Genomic DNA, 20,463 nt, shown 5'->3' with positions numbered 1-20,463 from the left:
CCAACTTTCTCCCATCCTCTTGTGATTTTGAGACAGGGTTTCTCTGGGTGGCCTTGGCTGTACTGGAACTCACTCTGTAGACCAGGCAGGCCTAGAATTCACAGGGATCTGCCTGCCTCTGCCTCCCTAATGCTGGTATTAAGGGAGTGTATTGAGGTTTAATAAGGATCAGGAAAAACAAATAGGCTGAATAGATGTTTATTCAGGAAGAAATAACTTACAACATAGACAGACGAACACCAGCAGGTTCCTGTCCCAAGGATGCCTCCCGATGCTCTCCTGTCCCCATGCTGCAAGCAAGAGAGCTCCCTGAGCTCAGCGCTCCCTCTTCAGACTTAGTTCCCCCAGGTAACATCCACCTCTGCCTCTACCCCCAATGGGCGTTACCTGTGCCACAGGTATGGACAAAGTGATTATCTCACTACAATTCCCCTTTTAGTCTAAAGAAAAGATTTAGGCTTGATACAAAACTATATACAAAACAGTGAATAACAAGTGTGCTCTAAGAAAAGGAAAATTGAGAACATACAAACTTAAGACCTACATATCTAGTCCTAGGATGAAGGTATAAAGGAGTTTACAATAGAGTTGTCCTAAGCTGGAAAGCTTAAGTCTAGTACCTAATACATCTAACTAGGAAGAGAGAATAATAGTTGTGATAGTTTAATCTTCAACCTCATCAAAGACCTGAGAAGGAAAATAACACTACAAGGGTAGGCAGGAAGTGCAGATGGGCAACTTCCAAATGGTGCAGCGAGGACAGAAACAGCAGACTACCTGGACAGTCACCCAAGGTCTCACAGCAACGTTGGTACACCCAGTTTTGGCTGACAAAAATATGAGTATTATTGACACCTTTGTGTGGAACACACCCAAGTTTTCTGTTTCTGCTCATATATTTGGCTCAGATTGCTGTTATGTGTCCTCCCTTTGCACTCACAATGCATGGTGTGTGTCCACTTCTCAAATACATTTCTTTTTTACTTATTCTGATGGTTTTGAGTATAGAAGCACATGAAATAGCACCTTAGAAACATGTTTGTACTCACATTCTCTATCATTAGCATGTCACAGCCTTATTGTATTTGGAAAATGACTCTAGGTGTGTAAAGAAACCAAGTGGATGAGGTTTGAATGTTCAGGTAATGATTAACAGAAGAAAATTCCATCTCTGTGCCTGGAAGATGACCTCCAATGTGTATCATCACTGAGTGTGATTTGCTGCCTTAGTCTATGGAGTGAGAATGAGATGCTTCCTGCATCTATGCCAAGACAAAATGTCGTAACTGTCTTGTGTATCTGCTTGAATATTCATAATAAAATACTACAATTTGGGTGGCCTTGACAGGTAAGAATGATTAGACAAGATTGTGAAGATGGAGGATTTATGTAAGAAGAGGTACTAGAGAGGTCTCTCTTTCCTCTCTCTCTCTCTGATCTCTTTCTCAATGCTCTCTATCCACATGCATGCACACACATACATACTGAAAATGCTGTAATACATACATACATCATGAACTTGGCTATTTGCAAGCTGGGATGGAAACACTGAACAAAATCTGAGCCCTGACAGACCTTGGTCTTGGACTTTCAGTTGTGAAGGCCACCCAAATCCAGCAATACCATCATACTGGGGGTTAAGAATTCAACAGCTGGATTGGAATGGGAGGGACATAAAATCAACCTACAATCCTGTCAGTTGCTCAGCCACTTCCTGGAGTGAGGGAATCGAGGTTAGTAGTACATTTCCTCATTAAGGTTTCCTTCTTCTGGGAGCTTCTACTGCTGGTTGCCACCAGACATAGCTAGAAAAACCAAAAATAAAACAAGGAACAGTCTAAATTTTCACACAAGCTACTCCCCTTACAAGAAGATGGCTCAGCCAATGAAGGGGCTTGCCTCCAAGCCTGCTGACATGGGTTCAAATCCAGCGACCCACATGGTGAAAGGAGAGAACCGACTTTTATAAAAAGGTGCCTTCTGACCTTTACATGTGTGATAGCATGCTTGCCAACACATAAATAAACATGAAATAAATATACTTTATGAAGGATGCTTTTATGGTAAATGTAATTATCACAAACTTTTCTTTTTTTCTAGGTTCTAAATCTCTATAGTCTCTTAAGTTGGGTACTAATTTGTATAATCATGGAGCTGTGATCCAGGTGGAGAAGCCTTTGGCTAGTTTTTTTTTCTGAGTGAATATGGAAATCCACTTGAAAATCTGAGCACTTCAGTGGGCACATTCTGAAGTTGTGATAAACTAAGTGGCCCTGTATTGTGATCTAAAAGTTTGTAGCAGAAATTATGGATGTTGCATGCTTCTAAAATTTCAACAATTTACTATTTAAGCAATATGATTCTTTTGTTAAACTGGAAACCATTGTGTTCTCTTATTAATTTTTTTTAATGTTTGTTTTTCTGTGTAGTCCTGAATATCCTGGAACTCACTCTGTAGTAGATCCATCTACCTCTGTCTCCTGAGTGCTGGGATTAAAGGTGTGTGTCACCACCACCTGGCTAAAATTAGTTTTGAACTGATTATTCAGCAAAAGTTGGTTTTACAGGTGAAGTGAGTTAAAATGGAGAATTAAGAGCAAGATATAGAAAGGGCAGAGTACTCATATCCCAAAGGCTCTCAAGTTGGAGATTATTTCCCATTTGGAAAGAGACTCACACTTACCCTCAAGTGTTTGAATCATTGCCATGCATCACTGAGAAGAGCGTACATTTCAACTTCCACAGAAAGCCAAGCCCTTGATGACGGAGTTCTCAGTGAAGTCTACCATCATTTCTCGATATGCCTTCACCACAGTTTCCTGCAGAGTGCTCAACAGAGCTTCTGAAGACCAGGATGTTGAGTTCCAGATGCAGATTCCAGCAGCAGCTTTCATCACCAACTTCACCATGTAAGTGGTGTGATGGTCAGAGGCAGACAGTTGTTGCCTCTGGTCAAGGTGAACCTGAGAGTATGGGGTCTATAGCCCATCAAACTGCAAGGATTCATATCCTGTAGGTGGTCTAAGAATCAGAGGTTTGCTTGCCTGCTTTCGTTCCACTCTCTCCCCCTTCCCTCTCTCTCCCTTCCTCTCCCTCCCAAATTTCCTAGCTTCCTGTTTCCCTTCCTTAACTTCTTTTCTAACATCCTTAACTTCCCCCATTTCCCCCATTCCCCCCCTCCCTACCCTCCTCTATTTTCTTCTTTCATGAACTGCTGAACTGCAGCAGCCTTTCTCTACCCTTCTGATCCCACCAGAGACCAGAGAGAGAGAGAGAGAGAGAGAGAGAAAGAGAGAGAGAGAGAGAGCCTACCTCAAGCTTCCCTCTTTCTCATTCAGTCTGCACCTGAAGCCACACCCAAAGGGGCATGGCCACTAGCACAAATATACTGGCAAGGCTAGATACTGCTACACTTTCATTCCATTCTTCCTCATATTTTATTTTCCCCTTCCCCTCTTTCTTTCCTCCTCTCCATCCTTCATGTCCACTCTAGAACAGCCACTCTTTGAGGGTATCGGTATAAGGGAGGAGAATATTGCTCTACTCTAGAATTTCAGTCAAGGAGAAACAGTAACTATGTACATGAATTAGTAAATGAGATAATTTAGCAGTAAACTCTACCAAATAAAGATCGAGAGGGACTTTTGTTTGTGTTTTTTGAGACAAAGTCTTACTATGTAGCTCAGACTAGCTTTGAACTCATTATCCCTCACGTCTCAGCCTCCTGAAGGCTGGTATTATAATCTTCACTATCATGCTTGTGAAGAATGGCTCCATTGGGAAAGGAGTTCTGGGAAGTGGCTTAGAGGGGGCTATGATTAAACTGAAACTGGAATAATGAGACAGTATGAAATATTTGAGATATTAGAGCAAATATATTTCCTCTTATTTGGATCCTAGAGACAGAGTTCTAACTGTGGTAGATATTTTGTGTTTAGTTTTTATCTGGGAAAGGTGCGAGCTTCTGTGTTCCCGTGGGAGTTCGAGATCTTGGGGTACCCTGGATGGGGTTGCTGCCCTTTGGTCTTGAGGAAAATTGCTCTTGAGTGGAATGCATGATGCAAGACTGGTCCTGAGTCTGGAATGCATTCTATCTGCATACCCAGGAGGCGCATGCAAATATTTTCTGGGGTTGTCATGGCTCTGAGAACCATGCTCGAGTTTGTCTTGGAGTTGGTAACACAGCTGTGCCTTGTGTTTTAGGCTTATTGGAGACAAAGTGTATCAGAGTGAAATTACAGAGAAAGAAAAGAAAAGCCATGATAGGATAAAAGAAAAAAGAAACAAAACCACGGATGATAATGAGTAAGTACCAGTTAATTAAGCAACTAGAATCCAATTAAAATATTTTTTATCCTTTATCTTCTTGTCTGTTATCTTCCTCCAAAATGTTTTTAGCTTTAATCAAAATAATTACTATACCTGATAATAAATGCAGCAGCAAACACTTGTAATAATAAGGAAGGTTTACTGTGCCTATGCCCCACTCTTGCTTTCTAGAATATATATCTCTAAAAATTGTGTACAGCTGTCTTTATAGTTGCCTCCCCAACTCTATGATTTTTATTGATTCCTTGATTAAAAACAAAACATTATTTACAGACTCTGCTATGAAGAAAGTTTACAATACCATTTTTAAAGCCAAAATTTTGTAATGTCATTTTTCTTCTCCATCAGTAGACTAGGCTAGGCCATCTGGCAAGTGATCCCATGCTAAGATTACAGGTGAACATGGCCTTAGCCAGCTTTTCTGTCCATGCTAGGGATCTGAATTCAGGTCCTTGGTTTTGTTCTTCAAGTACTTTACCCACTGAACCATCTTTCCAGTCCCAGAATTTCCTTTGTAAGGATGACTGATACTGACAGGTACTGTCTAATACACAAAGATTTTAATCCTCCTCTACTAGACCAATTGGAAAGTTTCTTTTCCCTTTACAGAAAAGTCATTTTAGTATCTAAACAAAAGGTTTTGCATTTATAAATCTGATTTTCTTCATTGATAAAGGGACATTGTTTGGGCGAAAACTAGTTCTCAAAAGGCACAGGACTTAGTAGTCAGAAATGCCATCACTGAGAACAGAAGGGCTTGGGTTCACTTTATTCTGAAAAGCAAACCAAGCCCAGAGTGCCAGATAGGGGATATTCAGATATGGACAGACTGCTCCATGTTTATCCTAACATTACAGTTCTCAAGGACACAGGATGGTGAAGCAATCTAGTCAAGGTGACATTGATGGCTTTACACACAAGCCTGCTTGTTTTGAGCCTGTTCAAACAATTCCTCATTGAACCTTTACCGACCCTTCCCCCTTCACACAATCCTATGCTCCATCTCTATTATTTGGTGAGATGCTGCACAGTGCCTCTGGATGCCCTCTTTCTTGGCGCAGCAAGTTATCAAAAGCTTGCTTTGTTGAGCTACAGCATCCCGGGTTGTCTTTATCAGAATTGTTCAAGTGATGGCATAGTTTAATTTAGTTGGACTGTAAGTCCTAGAGTTTCTAATTGCTTTTCCTTTTTCTTAGGAGATAGAATTTAATTTTGTCACTGTTAACATCCCTGGGGAGGAAATCAGGCTTTGCCTCCCTTGAGCTTATTCGTGGTCCCTTTTTCCTTCTTGACAGGGAGAAGGAGACCGACATGTTCAGAGCTTCTTTAGTGATTCCGAGTAAGGACAAGGCTGCTCTCCTCCTCAGTTATGAGGAGCTTCTGCAGAGGAGGCTGGGAAAATATGAGCACTCCATCAGTGTGCGCCCTCAGCAGCTCGTGGGGAGGCTGACTGTGGAGGTGAATGTTCTGGAGAGGTCGGGCATCTCGGCCTTGGAGGTGCTCCCTCTTCACAACAGCAGGAAGAAGGGCAGTGGAATTGCAGAAGGTAAGTCATGTCTGATGGTGCTTGGGTATTATGGGATGCTCAAAGCTGGGACTGGGATTTCACCAACTCTGAAAAAAAAAAAAAAGGCACCCCTTTCCATAAAGGCTTCAAATGTCTGTGTGAATTAGAAGAAAGTCACAAGGTAAAGACAAGGCTTTGAGTAATACTTCTTCTTCTTCTTCTTCTTCTTCTTCTTCTTCTTCTTCTTCTTCTTCTTCTTCTTCTTCTTCTTCTTCTTCTTCAAGACCCAGCTTCCATCAAGAGATGAATAAACATTTAAATTTTCTTTTTTTTTCTTGACATTGTAACCCCATTCTGAGGAACTGATTGTAGATAAAGTTTCTAAAATATTGAGAGTATTATATCCAGGAAGCTGATCATATTTCTCAGACAAAACATCCTATTAGTGTACATATATAATGATATAGGAGCAATTAATAATGAACAACAATCAAAAGAATTGAGCATGAGATGGGGCAAAAGACAAAGCACATCAGCACACATGATAACACTATGTGGAACACAGCAGGAGACTTAAAGTTATATAAAACTATGTTTTCATATGAATAACATAAGGTTATAGGTATGTTGTTTTATCAAAGTTCATCTCTTCAATGGTGAGTGGGCTGGAACCTAAGGCTTTGAAATGTTAGTCAAGAGCTCTGCCATAGACCTATTCTCCTAGCTCAGCCAATCTTCTTTTCAGTATTCATCAATGCTATATTCTTTCCAAGATTACATAAAGAAAATGTTTGCAGAAAGCCTGTTGGCATGAACCTGTGATCCAAGCTGCTTGGCAGGCTCAAGTGGGGGATCTGAAAGTGCATCCTGAACTGTGTGTAAGACCAAGGCTAGACTGGACAACACAGTCAAACTTCCAAGGTGAAAAGTCAGAGGGCATCTGGGATATAGCTCAGAGAAACAGACTTTCCTAGAGCAAGTGCAGTCCAAGGTTCAATGCTCAGTACTGGAAAAAAAATGTGTTCTGATCTATAGATGATATTAAACAGCTATTTTTAACTCAGCAGAAGCTCTACATTCAGGCTTTTCTCAAATTCTGATTTTTTTAAAAACAGCATTTAACTTAGTGTAGTAATCATGAAAGATTTAAGGTGGTATAGATATATGCTTTAAAAACTGAAACTTGTTACTGTAGAAGCTTCCAAATACATTATATATATATTTACATATTATATATTTTTTCTTTTATTGAAAATAGATTTCCCTCCCACATAATATATCCTAATTATGCATTTTCCCTTCCTTTTCTTCTCCCAGCTACTCCTCATCTTCCTTCCCATCTAGATCAATCCCCTTCTGTTTCTCATTAGAAAACAAACAGGTTTCTAGGGGATAATAATAAAACTTAATACAAGACAAAACAAAAACTAACACATTAGAGCTGGATAAAACAAACAAGCAGAAAGAAAAGAGCTCTTGAAAAGACACAAGAAACAGAGACCCATTCATTCTTACATTCAGGAATGAAAGTGGTCTATTTTCAATCATCATTGATTCCAAATAGCAGTTTGTGTTAAACACTTAACTTGTATCTGTCTCTATGCTTGGCACTCGAGTACAGTCGAATGTCAAATCCAGCCAAATAATAAGATAACCATAGTCGAATATCACACCAGGGTTGGAGTGACAAAATTTCAGGTGTCTGTGACCTTGAGAACAGGGGAATAGTAAATGAGACCTGAACAGGTAAAAGTACAGAGTCAGAATTAAGTGTTCATGGCTGCTCAGAGAGTCCAGAGCAGGCACATCTTAAAGACAACTGAACTTGGCCTTTGCAAGCCACATCCGACTGTGATAGCCAAACTGTTGTGATGGTGTCTGACATTCAGAAATGGCAGGAAACACAACCCTTCATCCTCATGTCCTGTGGGGGGTAGTTACGTGGCTTGTAGATTTTTGTGCAGCTGTTGGTGTAAACTGGAAGGAGATCATTGCAGTGGTGTAGAACAGAGCTCCCACCTGTGTGCAGCTGGGGCAGAGCCTGTCTCTGGGGGGGGGTACCTGAAGCCTCTTCACCCAGAGTAAGAGCTAAATAATTACTGTTTTATTGCTATCATTATTTTACATCCCATATATTTATTCTTTCTCTCTAGACATCTTAAAACATATTAAGTGCCTTCAGGGGAGTATCTGTCTCCAATAAACCATTGTCACTTTGCAGGATCTAATCTAATGCCTTTTAGATATTACATACCACTAATACAGCATCTTCAAAAGCAAATACACAAAGAATGGAGAATGCTTTTTAATTTAATATTTCAGTAATAGTAACTTTAGAGGGAACTTTTCTAGCTTTAATGGTTTGAAGAAGTTTATTCAGTGAAAAAAAGGTTCCCGGAGGCGGTGGAGTATGATAGAAGTAAAGCGTTGTGAAGTGTGTCTTCCATGAATACACAGGGTCAATGAATATATCCTTCGGTTGAACTGAAGGCAACAGAAGTGCATGCTTGCCTAACTGCATAGCTCTTCAGAACTGGATAAGTGTTGCATGCCTCTGTTCATGTGTATGTTTGGACAGGTTATGAGTTAGACAGTCAGTCAAACAGTTGCTTATTGTTTGTAGTTGGAGCTTATTAATATCTCCAAAGAAAGTTTCCAGACCATCGATCTCTTCAGGCCTGTTTACTAGAAGAAGATTGGTTTCCCAGGTCTTTGTAGGAGAGCAGATCCTCTGTCTTCCAGAACATGGGGATTTCACAGGGGTGTCCTCTAGCCCCATGCAGGGGTCAGACTTGCTCACGGATGTTCCTTATTGGCCTTTCCAACTCAGTTGTTGTTCTTCCTGAGAATGGTGACCCCAGCAGCAAGGAGCACAGGATGTTGTGGTTTTGTCTGAACAGACTTGTATGCTTCCAAAATAAATCGAGGACAGAGATCACATTAGAGTCAGGCTTGCACCAGAACATGTGCTGGCACTGAGAGAGTGTGACCCGAGGCTGGCTGTTCATTTCTCAGATAGATCCATCTGTGATTAAGAAATCTGATGTCTGCAATTTGTGTAAATGAGTCTCTGACCCATGGCTTCCATTTCATCTTTTTAAAAAGTGATTTATTTATTTTTAGATTAGAACACAAAGCCATGCGTTTCATCATGGCATCTTCATACACATGTGTCACTAGACTTCATTCTCATTTGTTCCTTTCTCCCCTTCCCTCACTCATACCCCTCCTTCCTTCTTGCTGGCTCCACACCATCTGTCAAGCTAGTCTTCCTTTCTCCTTTCTCCCCACAAATATTCCATTACTCCCTGTCTTTTCTGGCTCTGTTAGGATCTCATTCTTCCTTCTCATGATCTACTTTCCAGTTTCATGTCTTATACCCATAGATACACACACACACACACACACACACACACACACACACACACACACACACACACGATTTTACATCTAGATTTTGTATGTAGAAGTGACTTGTAGATTAAATGACAGGTAGATTGATCTTGTTGAATCTTGCTTACTTTGTTCAATAGTATGATTTCTACTTGTGTTGGTCTTGAAGCATGCATCTTGCCTGTCATTTGTTAGGTACTAGGCAGAGCATGTTGCCGGTAACAATTTCTCATTCAGTTTTTATAGCAACCTTATTAGTCCATATTTTTTCATGCTTGTTTTCCTTTTGAAGAAGCAAGACTTATAGATGTTGTCTGACAAACTTTTCCTGGGGTGTTGCAACACACATGTCTACTCACTCTAGATAAGGAACCCACGAAAGACTATAAATACCATCATTGTCTAACTTGGTGAACCAATGAGCTTTTACTGGGGTTACTGTCTTAGGGTTTCTATTGCTGTGAATAGATACTTTGACCACAGCAACTCATATAAAGGACAACGCTTAATTGAGGTGGCAGCTTACAGCTTCAGAGGTCCAGTCCATTATCATTATTTCAAGGGGCATGACAGCTTGCAGGTAGATATGTTTCTGGAGAAGAAGCTGCTACAGGTTGATATGGAGGAAACAGAAGTAGACTGTCTCACTGGACATAGCTTGAACATATATGAGATGCCTCAAAGCCTCCTCCACAGTGACACACTTTCTCCACAAGACCACACCTATTTCAGTAAGGCCATTCCTCCTAAAAGCGTCATCCCCTCTGGGGGCCACTTTCTTTCAAACCACCACAGTTATCTATAGAAATATGGTTGAGGGCTTACTTGCAGGAGCAGAAATTACTCAAAGACAGCTGCATCACTGAAGCCTGTAGCTGTATTTTCTTTGGACTGCCAACTCCCAAATGATGACATGGAGACTTTTTATTTATTTCTTTTCTTTTTTTTTTCAATGTTTGTCTCTTTTTTTTCATTTATTTATTTATTTATTTGAGACTTTTTATTAATTACAGAAGCTTGGTCTTGGCTTCTGCTTGTTCCCAACTAGCCCTTATAACTAAAATTGACCTGTTTAATTTAATCTCTGTTCTGCCATGTGTCTTGTTACTTCTCCTCCATGCTGTATGTCTGACTTACTCCACATCTTGCTGGTGAATTCTCTGACTCTCATTTTCTTCCCAGAGTTCCTATCTCTTCCCAGAAGTTCCACCTATCTTCTTCTGCCCAGCTACTGGCCATTTAGCTCTTTATTAAACCAATCAGTAGGTGCCTTGACAGAGACACATATTCACAATGTACAAAAAGATTACCCCCAAACAGAAGCCCATCCCAGCATAGCTGATAGCTCCCAAACGCTGGGAGACCTGGATAACACTGCGTAGCCTACAGACAGCTTAACAGGTTGGAGAGTGTCCTTTCCAAATGCTCTGTTGGTCTTAACCTCTTCCAGGCAGCTGACTGTTCTGGTTCTTCCAGGTAGCTAGTTTGGTGAGGGAGTGTTCTTTTGCACCTTGGCCTGTGTGAGAGTCTTCTTTGCAGTTTACTACTTACTCTTGTAGGGGAGGGGCCTAGTGAATCTGGTCAGTTTCAGGGCCTTCCTAGAGCTATTTGGAGTTGTTAAAGACCTTCTTGCAGGATGGAATGTCTTAATACAGAAATACAGAAATATATACAAGGTCACATATTTAATTATTTATGGAAACAAACTCTAAGTACAGGTCTGATCCCAAAATCTGGCCCAGCAGTTAAGTGAGCTCACTGGCTGCTCTTACAAAGGATCTGGGTTCAGTTCCCAGCACCCAAACTGGTTGGCTCTTAAGTACTTGAAACTCCAGTTCTGGGAATCCAATGTCCTCTAGTGGTCACCAAAGGCACTGCACACCCACAGTGCCCATACATACATGTGGCTACTCATGTGCACACATAAAATGAAAGAATGAAACATAAAGCCTCATCTTTATTTACCCTTGCCTCAGTTAATATGCCTCGTAGATCAGAATTGAATCCACATCTATTGAACTGTTTGATTCCGGTTCACTACAGTGTTTTACAATGAACATTTTCTTTTGCAGCTAGTAGCCCAGAAATTATAAAAAAAAAGTAATTATAGTAAGTGAACCAGTAACAGTTGTCTGTTGTATATTATATATAATTGTGTGCAACTGGCAGTGTGGTGGTTGGGTGTGCATCAGCATAAATCACAGACTGCACTATACTTCTAGAACGGTCACAGACCACATCATCTTTAAGTGATAGGAGTTATTCAGCTTTGTCATAATATGTACAGAACCACTGCCACATTTGCACACAGTCTGTCACATGCCTCGTGATTATTATGCAGCACATGTCGGTGTTTAAAGCCTTTTCTGGGACATAGCTAGCTGGGATGGATGCTCTTCCAGATGTGCACTCAGGCACATGTTTCAAATGTGTATTTCAGGGGTCTCTATTTCATTCTCTCTGTGTGACGATTAATCATTGTTCTCAACTTGACTGGATTTAAAATCACTTTGGAAATAGCTTCTGTGTTTTATCTATAAGGATGTTCACATAAAAAGTTGAACTGAGTAGGAAAGGTTCACTCTGAATATGCGTAGTACAATCCCATGTGCTGGGGTCCTAGACTGAATGAGAAAGGGAAAGGCTGAGCACCAGTTCAACTCCCTCTGCTTCCTGAATCTGGACATTACTTTTCTCTTGCTGTGAAGAGACTCCATGAGCAAGACAGCTTATAAAAGAAAGTAATTATTGGGGGCTCACAGTTCCAGAGGGCTAGAGTCTGTGATCATCATGGAAGGGAGCATGGACGCAGACTGGCAGGCATAGTGCTGGAGCAATACCTTAGAGCTTACATCCCAACCCACAAACTAAAAATCAGGAAAGAGAAGCTGCCTGGGAATATCTTCTGAAACCTCAAAGCTACGCCTAATGATACACTTCTTCCAACAAAGCTAACCTCCTAATCCTTCCCAAATAGTCCAAGAATTCAAACATAAAAGCCAATGGGGAGCATTCTGTGTTCACCACTGTGACCAACCAGTTGATTCTCCTGATTCCCTGGCTCCCCAGCCTGACAAATTGTGCTCTCAAACTGTGAAATAAAATAAAAGCTTACTCTCCTGAGCAGCTTTCATGAAATATTTTGTTATAGAAATGAGAGAAGTAACTAACACAGCATGCTTACACTTTTATCTCATAAACAGCCTCTCTTCAGATCTTAGCACTTAACCTACTGCCTTTAGCAGGGTTCCTCCTCAATCAGCTTTCCTTTTTCTGTTTTGTTTGCTTGTTTCCTTGAGGTAGGATCTCATTGACAGCCAAGGTTGACCTCAAACTCAAGATCCTCCTTCACCAGCTGCTATAGTGTTGGTTTTACAGGTATGCACCACCACGTCCACATTTTTTTTTAAATTATGGTTTAATTTCATACTATAAAAATTACTCACCTTAAGGATACAATTAATTGCATTTTAGTGTTGGCAGAGTTTCACAACCATCACCACAATCTAATTTTAGAGTACTTGTAACACTCCCCAAACATCTACACCTCTATGCAGTCATGCTGTTACCACCCCAGCCCCAGGCAGCCACTTATCTCTCTGTCCTTTAGATATCAGGCAGATATCTTCATAACTATACGGTGATTCTCATGCATAGCGAAGGCTGGGAGTCACTACTTTGTGGTTCCCGGCAGGATTTAGGGGCATCAGCTATGTCAGAATTTTGAATGATAAAAGCAGCTTTTAAATGAAACAGTATTGTCCATGGATTTCATGGGTCCTTCAAAATACTCTTCACTTTAGATCTTTAAAAACACCCAAAACCCAATGTGTTCACAGTTTCACAAATGTGTGCTCTACTCTCATAATATCCTCTCCTTCTCTCTTTCTCCCATCCTGCTGAGTCCCTTTCTCTTCCCAACCTGACTGTGGGTATTTATTAAAATGTGTGTTGTCCACCTTCTCACTAATAAGCTTTTTACTGTTGGATTCAGGTCAACTCAATATTGCTTATATACCCCATAGAAGTTGCCTCTTGCCACCCCAGCTTTGACTCAGCATCACAGACACAAGAGATGGAGAAGAAAAAGGTCTGAACTGTTAGGATTTGATATAAGCCTGTGTTTAGTTGTCTCAATCCCTCCATCCCAAAGCTTCCTATAGTATTTTGATTTTCAGTAATTCCCCCAACTGAGTAGCTTAATTAGAAAGAAGAGAACCACTGAATTACAGCTTCATTCTCCTTTACAGTAGACGTTGACGCAGTTGGCATATATATTGGAAGCAGGTAGTGATCAGAGACTCACGGTGGTGCAAGATCTAGACTCCCTGACTTGAGACCAGCACAGTGTCGTGTGTTCAGGAGGGCTGAATCAAACCTGTCCTTAAGCTTTTATGTATATTTTTCTTTAGTACCTTAACAACTGTCTATCTTTGGCTGTCAGGGCTCTTGAGATTATATTTTCAGTCCTGTGGTAGTGCCTGGCATGGAATCAAGTTTTGTTCAACGAATTAAGGAAGAAATAGCTTTGTAATAAAGAGCTATTAAGTTTTCAGCATGCCTTGAGGTCTATCTCTCCTTTTGTCATGATGGAGGGATTAGAGGGCAGACATAATAATTATCCATTTTGGTTCTAGAAGACATTGGTTCAAAAAAAATTCTAGATTAAATCTTATTTTGTTAGGGCTGCTGGGTGAAATTTTGATGCCCAGTTACATTTTCTGTGTAGCTGGATGTACTAACAACTACTGGTGACTTGTCTAAAATTCAAGTGGAAGTGGACAGCCTGTATTTTGATTTTTTTAAATCCGGAAAGTGTCCGTTACTAAAGGGCTGTATTGTGACTCACCACCAAGCCCCCAGTTCTACAGTCTTCCCTGGATCCAGCTGCCTTTCAGCAGCTGGAAGGGCATAGCCCTGTTTGACCTTGTGGAAATCTCTGAACTTTGGCCAGGAAAACAAGCAATTGTTAGGTGAAGTTTTTCAGTGTTGTTTAGCTCAGAAGTGACTCAGGTGTGAATCATTTGGCTCCCAAATTGGTTTTGTTTTCCTTCTTTGTCCTGGCATAGAAGCCCATGTCACCTTCCTTGTTCTGACTATAGTTTGGTTGAGGCCATCTGTGGACTGCATATTTAGATATGAATGTGTCATCTAAGTCTGGCCCTCTCCCTTTAGTTAGATAGTGGGAACAGCCTGTTCTTCCTTTAGGACCTTGAGTTTTGGTTCTTTGTTTCTTTGATTCTCCTAGTGTGTGAAGTGAATATCATTGTGTGAATGAAAACATCCATCACAGCTGTGGCTAAAATAAGAGAGTCAACTTCTGTGTCAGCCGACATACTTCCCTGATGGTATCTTCAGTTCTCATGGAAGGCTACTTTGTCTACCTGCTCAGCCACCTAAGCATATGACAATCACTTTCACATTAAGTGTTCAACATGTATGAGCTTTCTTCATATTCAAAGGTGGAAAGTTGAGAGTCAGTAATAAATTACTTGAGGGAGGAAGAAACCTAAAGAAGTGTGAAGAAAGCAAACTTCTTAGGAAATTTGGGCAAACACCCCCTAGCTATAAAAAGAAAAGACCTCTTGAGTTCTAAAACACAAATTTTCATTATTCTTCTATGCTGTATGATGCTATCGTGCTTTCTCCAAAAACAAAACAAAACAAAAATCCCCACACCAACTGTGTTAGTTACTTTTCTCTAATTGCCTAGACCAATCAAGAAGCAACATAGGATGAAGGGCTTACTCTGGTTCCCATTCAAGGAGCTCCAGTTAATTGTGCAAGAAGTCATGCAGACGGGAGGGCAAAACAGCTGATCACATTGTATTTGCTATCAAAAACAGAGAACAGATCTCGGCTCACTCATCCTTTGTGTTCAGCCTGAGACTCCAGCTTGTTGAATGATGCTTCCCACATTCAAGACAGGTCTTCTCACAACAGTTAGCTCCCTATAGATGAATCCTCACAGACATGCCCACAAGTGTCTCCTAGGTGACTGCCAATCCAGTGAAGTTGACAATCAATAGTAACCATCACACCAACAGGAAATCTGTTTAATAAGAGACTTGTAAAAAGTAACCAATTTCTTCTCATTGCCTCTGCTTTCAATGTTTTTCTTTCAATATTCAGCTGATCTGCATGACCTTTGTCTTTATTGGGACCATTACATTTTAGCTGCCCAGTAAGTCACCATATTTTTGACTGCCCGAAATTTAACACAGTATTTAGGTGATGAATTTTTATAAACACACCCAGACTGTCTAGCCTCTTTCCAGGGGAAATGAGCAGGCAGTGTTTGTTTGGAGAACCTTTTGTAAAAACCCCAGGTATTGGCAGCTTTGGGGTTGACAGTAGCCAAACACAAAGCTCACAGGACACTGAATCCCTCTGCTCACCAGCTTTTGGGGTTGTAGCTTCCAGCCAGTGTCCTTGAACATGGTTCTTTGGCTCCTACACTTTATGTAGTAATGGGCATCCTTCCCCCAGCATTCAAGGTTGTCTAAAAGAATATCTATTTGTGACTAGTATCCACGGGTGTGTGTCAACAAAACATGGCATATCAAATTGAGGTAGGACTAAGTTCCTCTCTTTGTACCAAGGCTGGGTGAGGCCATCTATTATGGGGCATAGATTCCCAAAAGCCAGCTCAGGTTTTAAAGACAGAATTTCTCAGTGAACCTGGAACTCACTGATTGACTAGGTTAGTTGGTCAGAGAACCCCAGGAATCCCATCTCTACCTCCCAGCACTAGTACTACAGACACTCATTACCATGCCCATATTTCTGTATGGATGCCAAAGATCAGCACTTGCCTTTGTGCTATAGCAACTTCTTAGCCCAAGACATCTTCATTTTCTAGTGATACGGGCAGGTGGCTCAGGTCAGAATGAGAAAGAACGTGCCATGTAAGCCCGACAACTTGAGTTTAAGCCCTGGAACCCAAGAGGGAAGGACAGAAATGACTCCTGAAAGTTGTCCTCTGACCAACGCATGCATGCCCTAATACACCTGTGCACCCCTATACAATACTAATTTTTAAAAGATACTGCTTTTGAATTGTTCCCCATAGTGGTAGAAACCCTGTTGTACTACTTTTACTATGTGGCACTTAGTGGTTGGGAGCTAGCATCAGGAATTTGGCTTCCTCCTGAATAATCAGAGAGTCCACCCACTCTTTGAGTGTGTGAAGGAAGTGCATTTATATGAAACTCATGAATTTTCATCATGAATGAAAAACATCAGAGTCCATAGGCAACAAACATAGTACATCCTTTCTTGTGGGCTGTATCAAAGAATCAGAAGAAAGAAGTTATAGTCTTTAAATTACCAGGGCTTTTATTTTGTTATGAATGGATTAAGTTGGGGAATTTGTGAAAAGCAATTTTATGAGAGAGATTTGGAGAAAGATAAAGTGGGTACATGTTATGGTTTAAAGAGGAAGTGTTAGATTATTGTGGAATGTTGGTGTAGGTGTACTTACATATAACAAATGTCATGACTATGCTCTGCATGTAAGGTATGAGGTCTGGGTGAAAGACATATCTTTCAGTTTCCATTTTCAGAAACCCAAGTCACCTACAGGACTTGTTCAAGTTCTCTCCAGAGTTTCTGATTGAGAGTTTCTGGGAAGGGCCTGAGCACTGACATTTCTAGAATGTTCCACAGGGTTGCTAAGCTGCTCTTCTAAGTCAATGATCTACTTTAATGTTGCAGGTGACTCTTCCAGGGTTTGCGTTGACACTTGAAGTGTGGGGTGACAGCAGCAGGTGCCACTATAACAATTTTCTTTAATTTAACTGATGTGGCATGGCAATTGCTTCCCAGTAACTCTATCCCTGACCTTAATTCTGCCAGCTGGAATGTCACTGGATACCTTAATCCCCATATAAGTGATCCACAAACACATTTACTCCAAGGAAAAGAACAGAGAAGGGTTCACTTGGCAAGCTATGCATGTTATGTTTCATACCAGAGTATCTGTTCCATTCATTCTACTCTCCAAGTCCCATGTTTAAATTTAAAAAAGAGAATAAAATGCATATGTGAAAGTATTGATGAGTTATATACACACACATAAACATTCACATATTTACATTAAGGACACCCATATTGCTACATTGTATACCAAACATAGGACATTTCCCATCAAAGTTCTTTTGTACTCTTTAATTGAGTACCAAAGGAGCACTCAGCCTACTACATTGCCTTTGGACAAGTAGTATTTGACTTTGAACTCTAAGTAAGTGAAGAATACAGAATGCATTCTCCGCTCTGATGCTTTCCCTCACATGAATGTCAGCATTACATGTAGATTTTTCCATTGTGATAGTTGTAGATCATTCTGATCTACATTGAATTCCTCCTTCTACTATGCAAATTCTGAAGTTTGATAATAACATTGCTTGATGTGATGCTTAGCATGAACTAGGATGGTGATAAATATGCTATGTCACTGGATCTTTTTCAATGGAGCATGACATTAGTACTACTATTAATGTATCTTACAGGTGGCTTGGTGACATATGCAGACTCACACCTAGTACAAAGTGGATCAGTATATTTTTTCATTAAGTTTACTTGCCAACAAAAGTTTCTTCTCCCTCCCGTCCTCCTATTTACTCCCCCACCTCATTTCTAACTCCCAATCCAATTCTTGGAGAGGACAACACCTCCCATGGGAGTCAACAAAGCATGGCATAACAAGTTGAGGCAGGACCAAGCTCTTCCCCCTGCATCCCACCACAGGGAATAGGATCCAAACAGGCAGCTCATGCACCAGATTCTGGTTCTACTGCTAGGGGCCCCATAAACAGACCAAGGTACATAACTGTCACCCACATGCAGAGGGCCTAGGTCAGTCCTATGCAGACTCTCTAGCTGTTGATCTAGAGTTTATGAGCTCCCAAGAGCTCAGATCAGCTGTCTCTGTGGGTTTCTCCATTATGATCATGACCCTGGTTGCTCATATAATCCCTCCTCCCTCTCTTCAAATGGACTCCTGGAGCTTGGCCCAGTGCTTGGCTGTGGATCTCTGAATCTGCTTCCATGAGTTACTGGGTGAAGGTTCTATGTTAACAATTAAGGTAGTCACCAGTCTGATTACAGGGGAAGACCAATTTAGGCACCTTCTCCATTATTGCTAGGAGTCTTAGCTGGCGTCATCCTCGTGGATTCCTGGGAGTTTTCCGGGTACCAGCTTTCTTCTTAACCCCATAATTGGTAGCACTGTTCCATGGGATGGGATCCTGGACTGGATAAAAAGGAGAAAGTGGGCTAAATAGGGCATTCATCTCTCTCCTATCTGAGGTTGGTTGTGATGTGACCAACTTCCACTCAAACAATGAGCACAAATAAACCATTTCTAAAGTTCTTAGGAGATGCCATGAGAACTTCCAATATGCAATAGATGGAAGTCTATCATCCTGTGTCTATGCAAGAAGGTAATTCTTTTCAGGAAAAGTCTTTATAATCTCAACTATTTATTGCATTTATATCTTACTTGCAGGTGATGTGGGTCCTCCCCCTTCTACTGTCATTAACCAAAATGAAACTTTTGCCAAAGTTGTTTTTAAGCCTACTGTAGTACAACAAGCTAAGATTGCCCAGAATGGAATTTTCGGAGATTTCATCATTCGATACGATGTCAAGAGAGAGCAGACCATTGGTGACATCCAGGTAATGACTTCCATGATTCCACTATATGTGGAGCTCTATCATTTCTGTTCAGTTCAGAACTATGGATCCAATACTTACATAAGGTGAAAGATATTTCTGGTTCTCAGTAAAACTCTTTAAACCCAAAATATGTCTTCAAAGAGACTAGTGATTCTTCCTTGCTGGCTGCCAAGGGTACCTATTTCGTGCTTCAGTAACTTGTACAGTAAATGAAATCTATAATTTTCCCTGTGGTGTTTTAGATGAGGTTAGAATTTTAGCACTTCTTCAACTTTAATTAAAAGAGTCTGTTCCATAGCTTATTTCCCTTTAGGTTGTATTGCTACAGAGACAAGGTGAGAATATTAAAATATGTGGATGTGCACAGGGAATGCAGACAACCTTGATCCTTCCCTGTGTAAGATGCTTAGTAAAAATAGATAATGAAAGAAGCAGGATTCTCAAGAAGCAAGGTCAGAAGAAGATGCATAATTAAAGTTGATGTCTTGTCATGGTCTATGTATCTATAACTACGTATACATTTATATTATTTTCAACGTGACATAAATTGTACCCTGGGATAAACACATCCTCAGCAAGCACTCTATCATCGAGATTTACCCTCCGCCCCAGTCCATGATATACTTTTAAAAGACATGATTCTTCTTTATTTTATTAATTAGCAATCAATTCTAATGGAGGGATCAAGACTGTAAATAATTTTGTTCTTGGTGTAGAATGCAACTTTAGACTGTCTAATGTCTTTATGTTTCATGCCATCTTTGTGTTTTAGAAATTCCAAGACTAGTGATTTCCTTCCTCATCCTGAATGCTACTTTGGTTACCTTATTTTCCTCCACCAGGTTCTGAATGGTTACTTTGTTCACTACTTTGCCCCTAAAGACCTCCCTCCTTTACCCAAGAATGTGGTTTTTGTGCTTGACATCAGTGCCTCCATGGTGGGAACAAAACTCCAGCAGGTGAGTGAATGCCACCTGCCCTTTGCTTGCTCATGTTTTGACAGGGGCAATGATCTGCTTTGTGAATGACATTCAGTTGGTACCAAATGTCTGCTTTACTACCCAGCTATTCCTACTTACAGACATCCTTAAGCTGACTCATGTAAGCCATTGGTAGATACTATGGATTTAAGAAAGCAGAAGGGCAGGCTAGAGAAAACAGCTGGCAGAGAGGACAATGTGAGTGAAATAGGAACACACTGAAAGGGCCACTCAACAGTACAGTTAGTTGACCATGGTGATATACATTGAAACCCAAATACTTAGGAGACTAAGGCAGAAGGAACACTAGTTCAGGACTAGCCTGAGATACATGGAAAGTTTCAGGACAGTGTGGGCTACATAGTGACACCCAGTTCAAACAAGGCAAAATTAAACAAAAGAAAATGAAACAAAGCAGAATGGTACCATATTAACAAAAATTGTGTCCAGTGAGGATTACTTTGTGCACATTGGAACAGAATCCTTAGAAGTCCCTTTGGCATATCCACAGAACAAAGAATTCAAGTCTCAATAATTCAGGAGTAAATCTACAGCCTGTCACCACAACTCCAGGTT

General features: G+C 40.6%; 1 protein-coding gene across 1 annotated transcript in view; it reads left to right on the top strand.

Annotated features, from left to right (window-relative positions):
- The window catches only part of Itih5 (inter-alpha-trypsin inhibitor heavy chain 5), an 81,883-nt gene that overhangs the window by 25,140 nt on the left and 36,280 nt on the right, over positions 1-20,463 (top strand). The window contains exons 3-7 of the mRNA XM_051194830.1: positions 2,746-2,909; positions 4,204-4,305; positions 5,625-5,875; positions 18,738-18,907; positions 19,750-19,866. Of these exons, the coding sequence (XP_051050787.1) occupies positions 2,746-2,909; positions 4,204-4,305; positions 5,625-5,875; positions 18,738-18,907; positions 19,750-19,866 (804 nt within the window). The remainder of the gene's footprint in view (positions 1-2,745; positions 2,910-4,203; positions 4,306-5,624; positions 5,876-18,737; positions 18,908-19,749; positions 19,867-20,463) is intronic.

This window comes from Phodopus roborovskii, unplaced genomic scaffold, assembly GCF_943737965.1.
Source record: "Phodopus roborovskii unplaced genomic scaffold, PHOROB, whole genome shotgun sequence".
In the NCBI taxonomy this organism is placed as follows: domain Eukaryota; kingdom Metazoa; phylum Chordata; class Mammalia; order Rodentia; family Cricetidae; genus Phodopus; species Phodopus roborovskii.
Note: the sequence above shows the minus strand (reverse complement) of the source record. Positions and strands in the feature narration are given on the sequence as shown.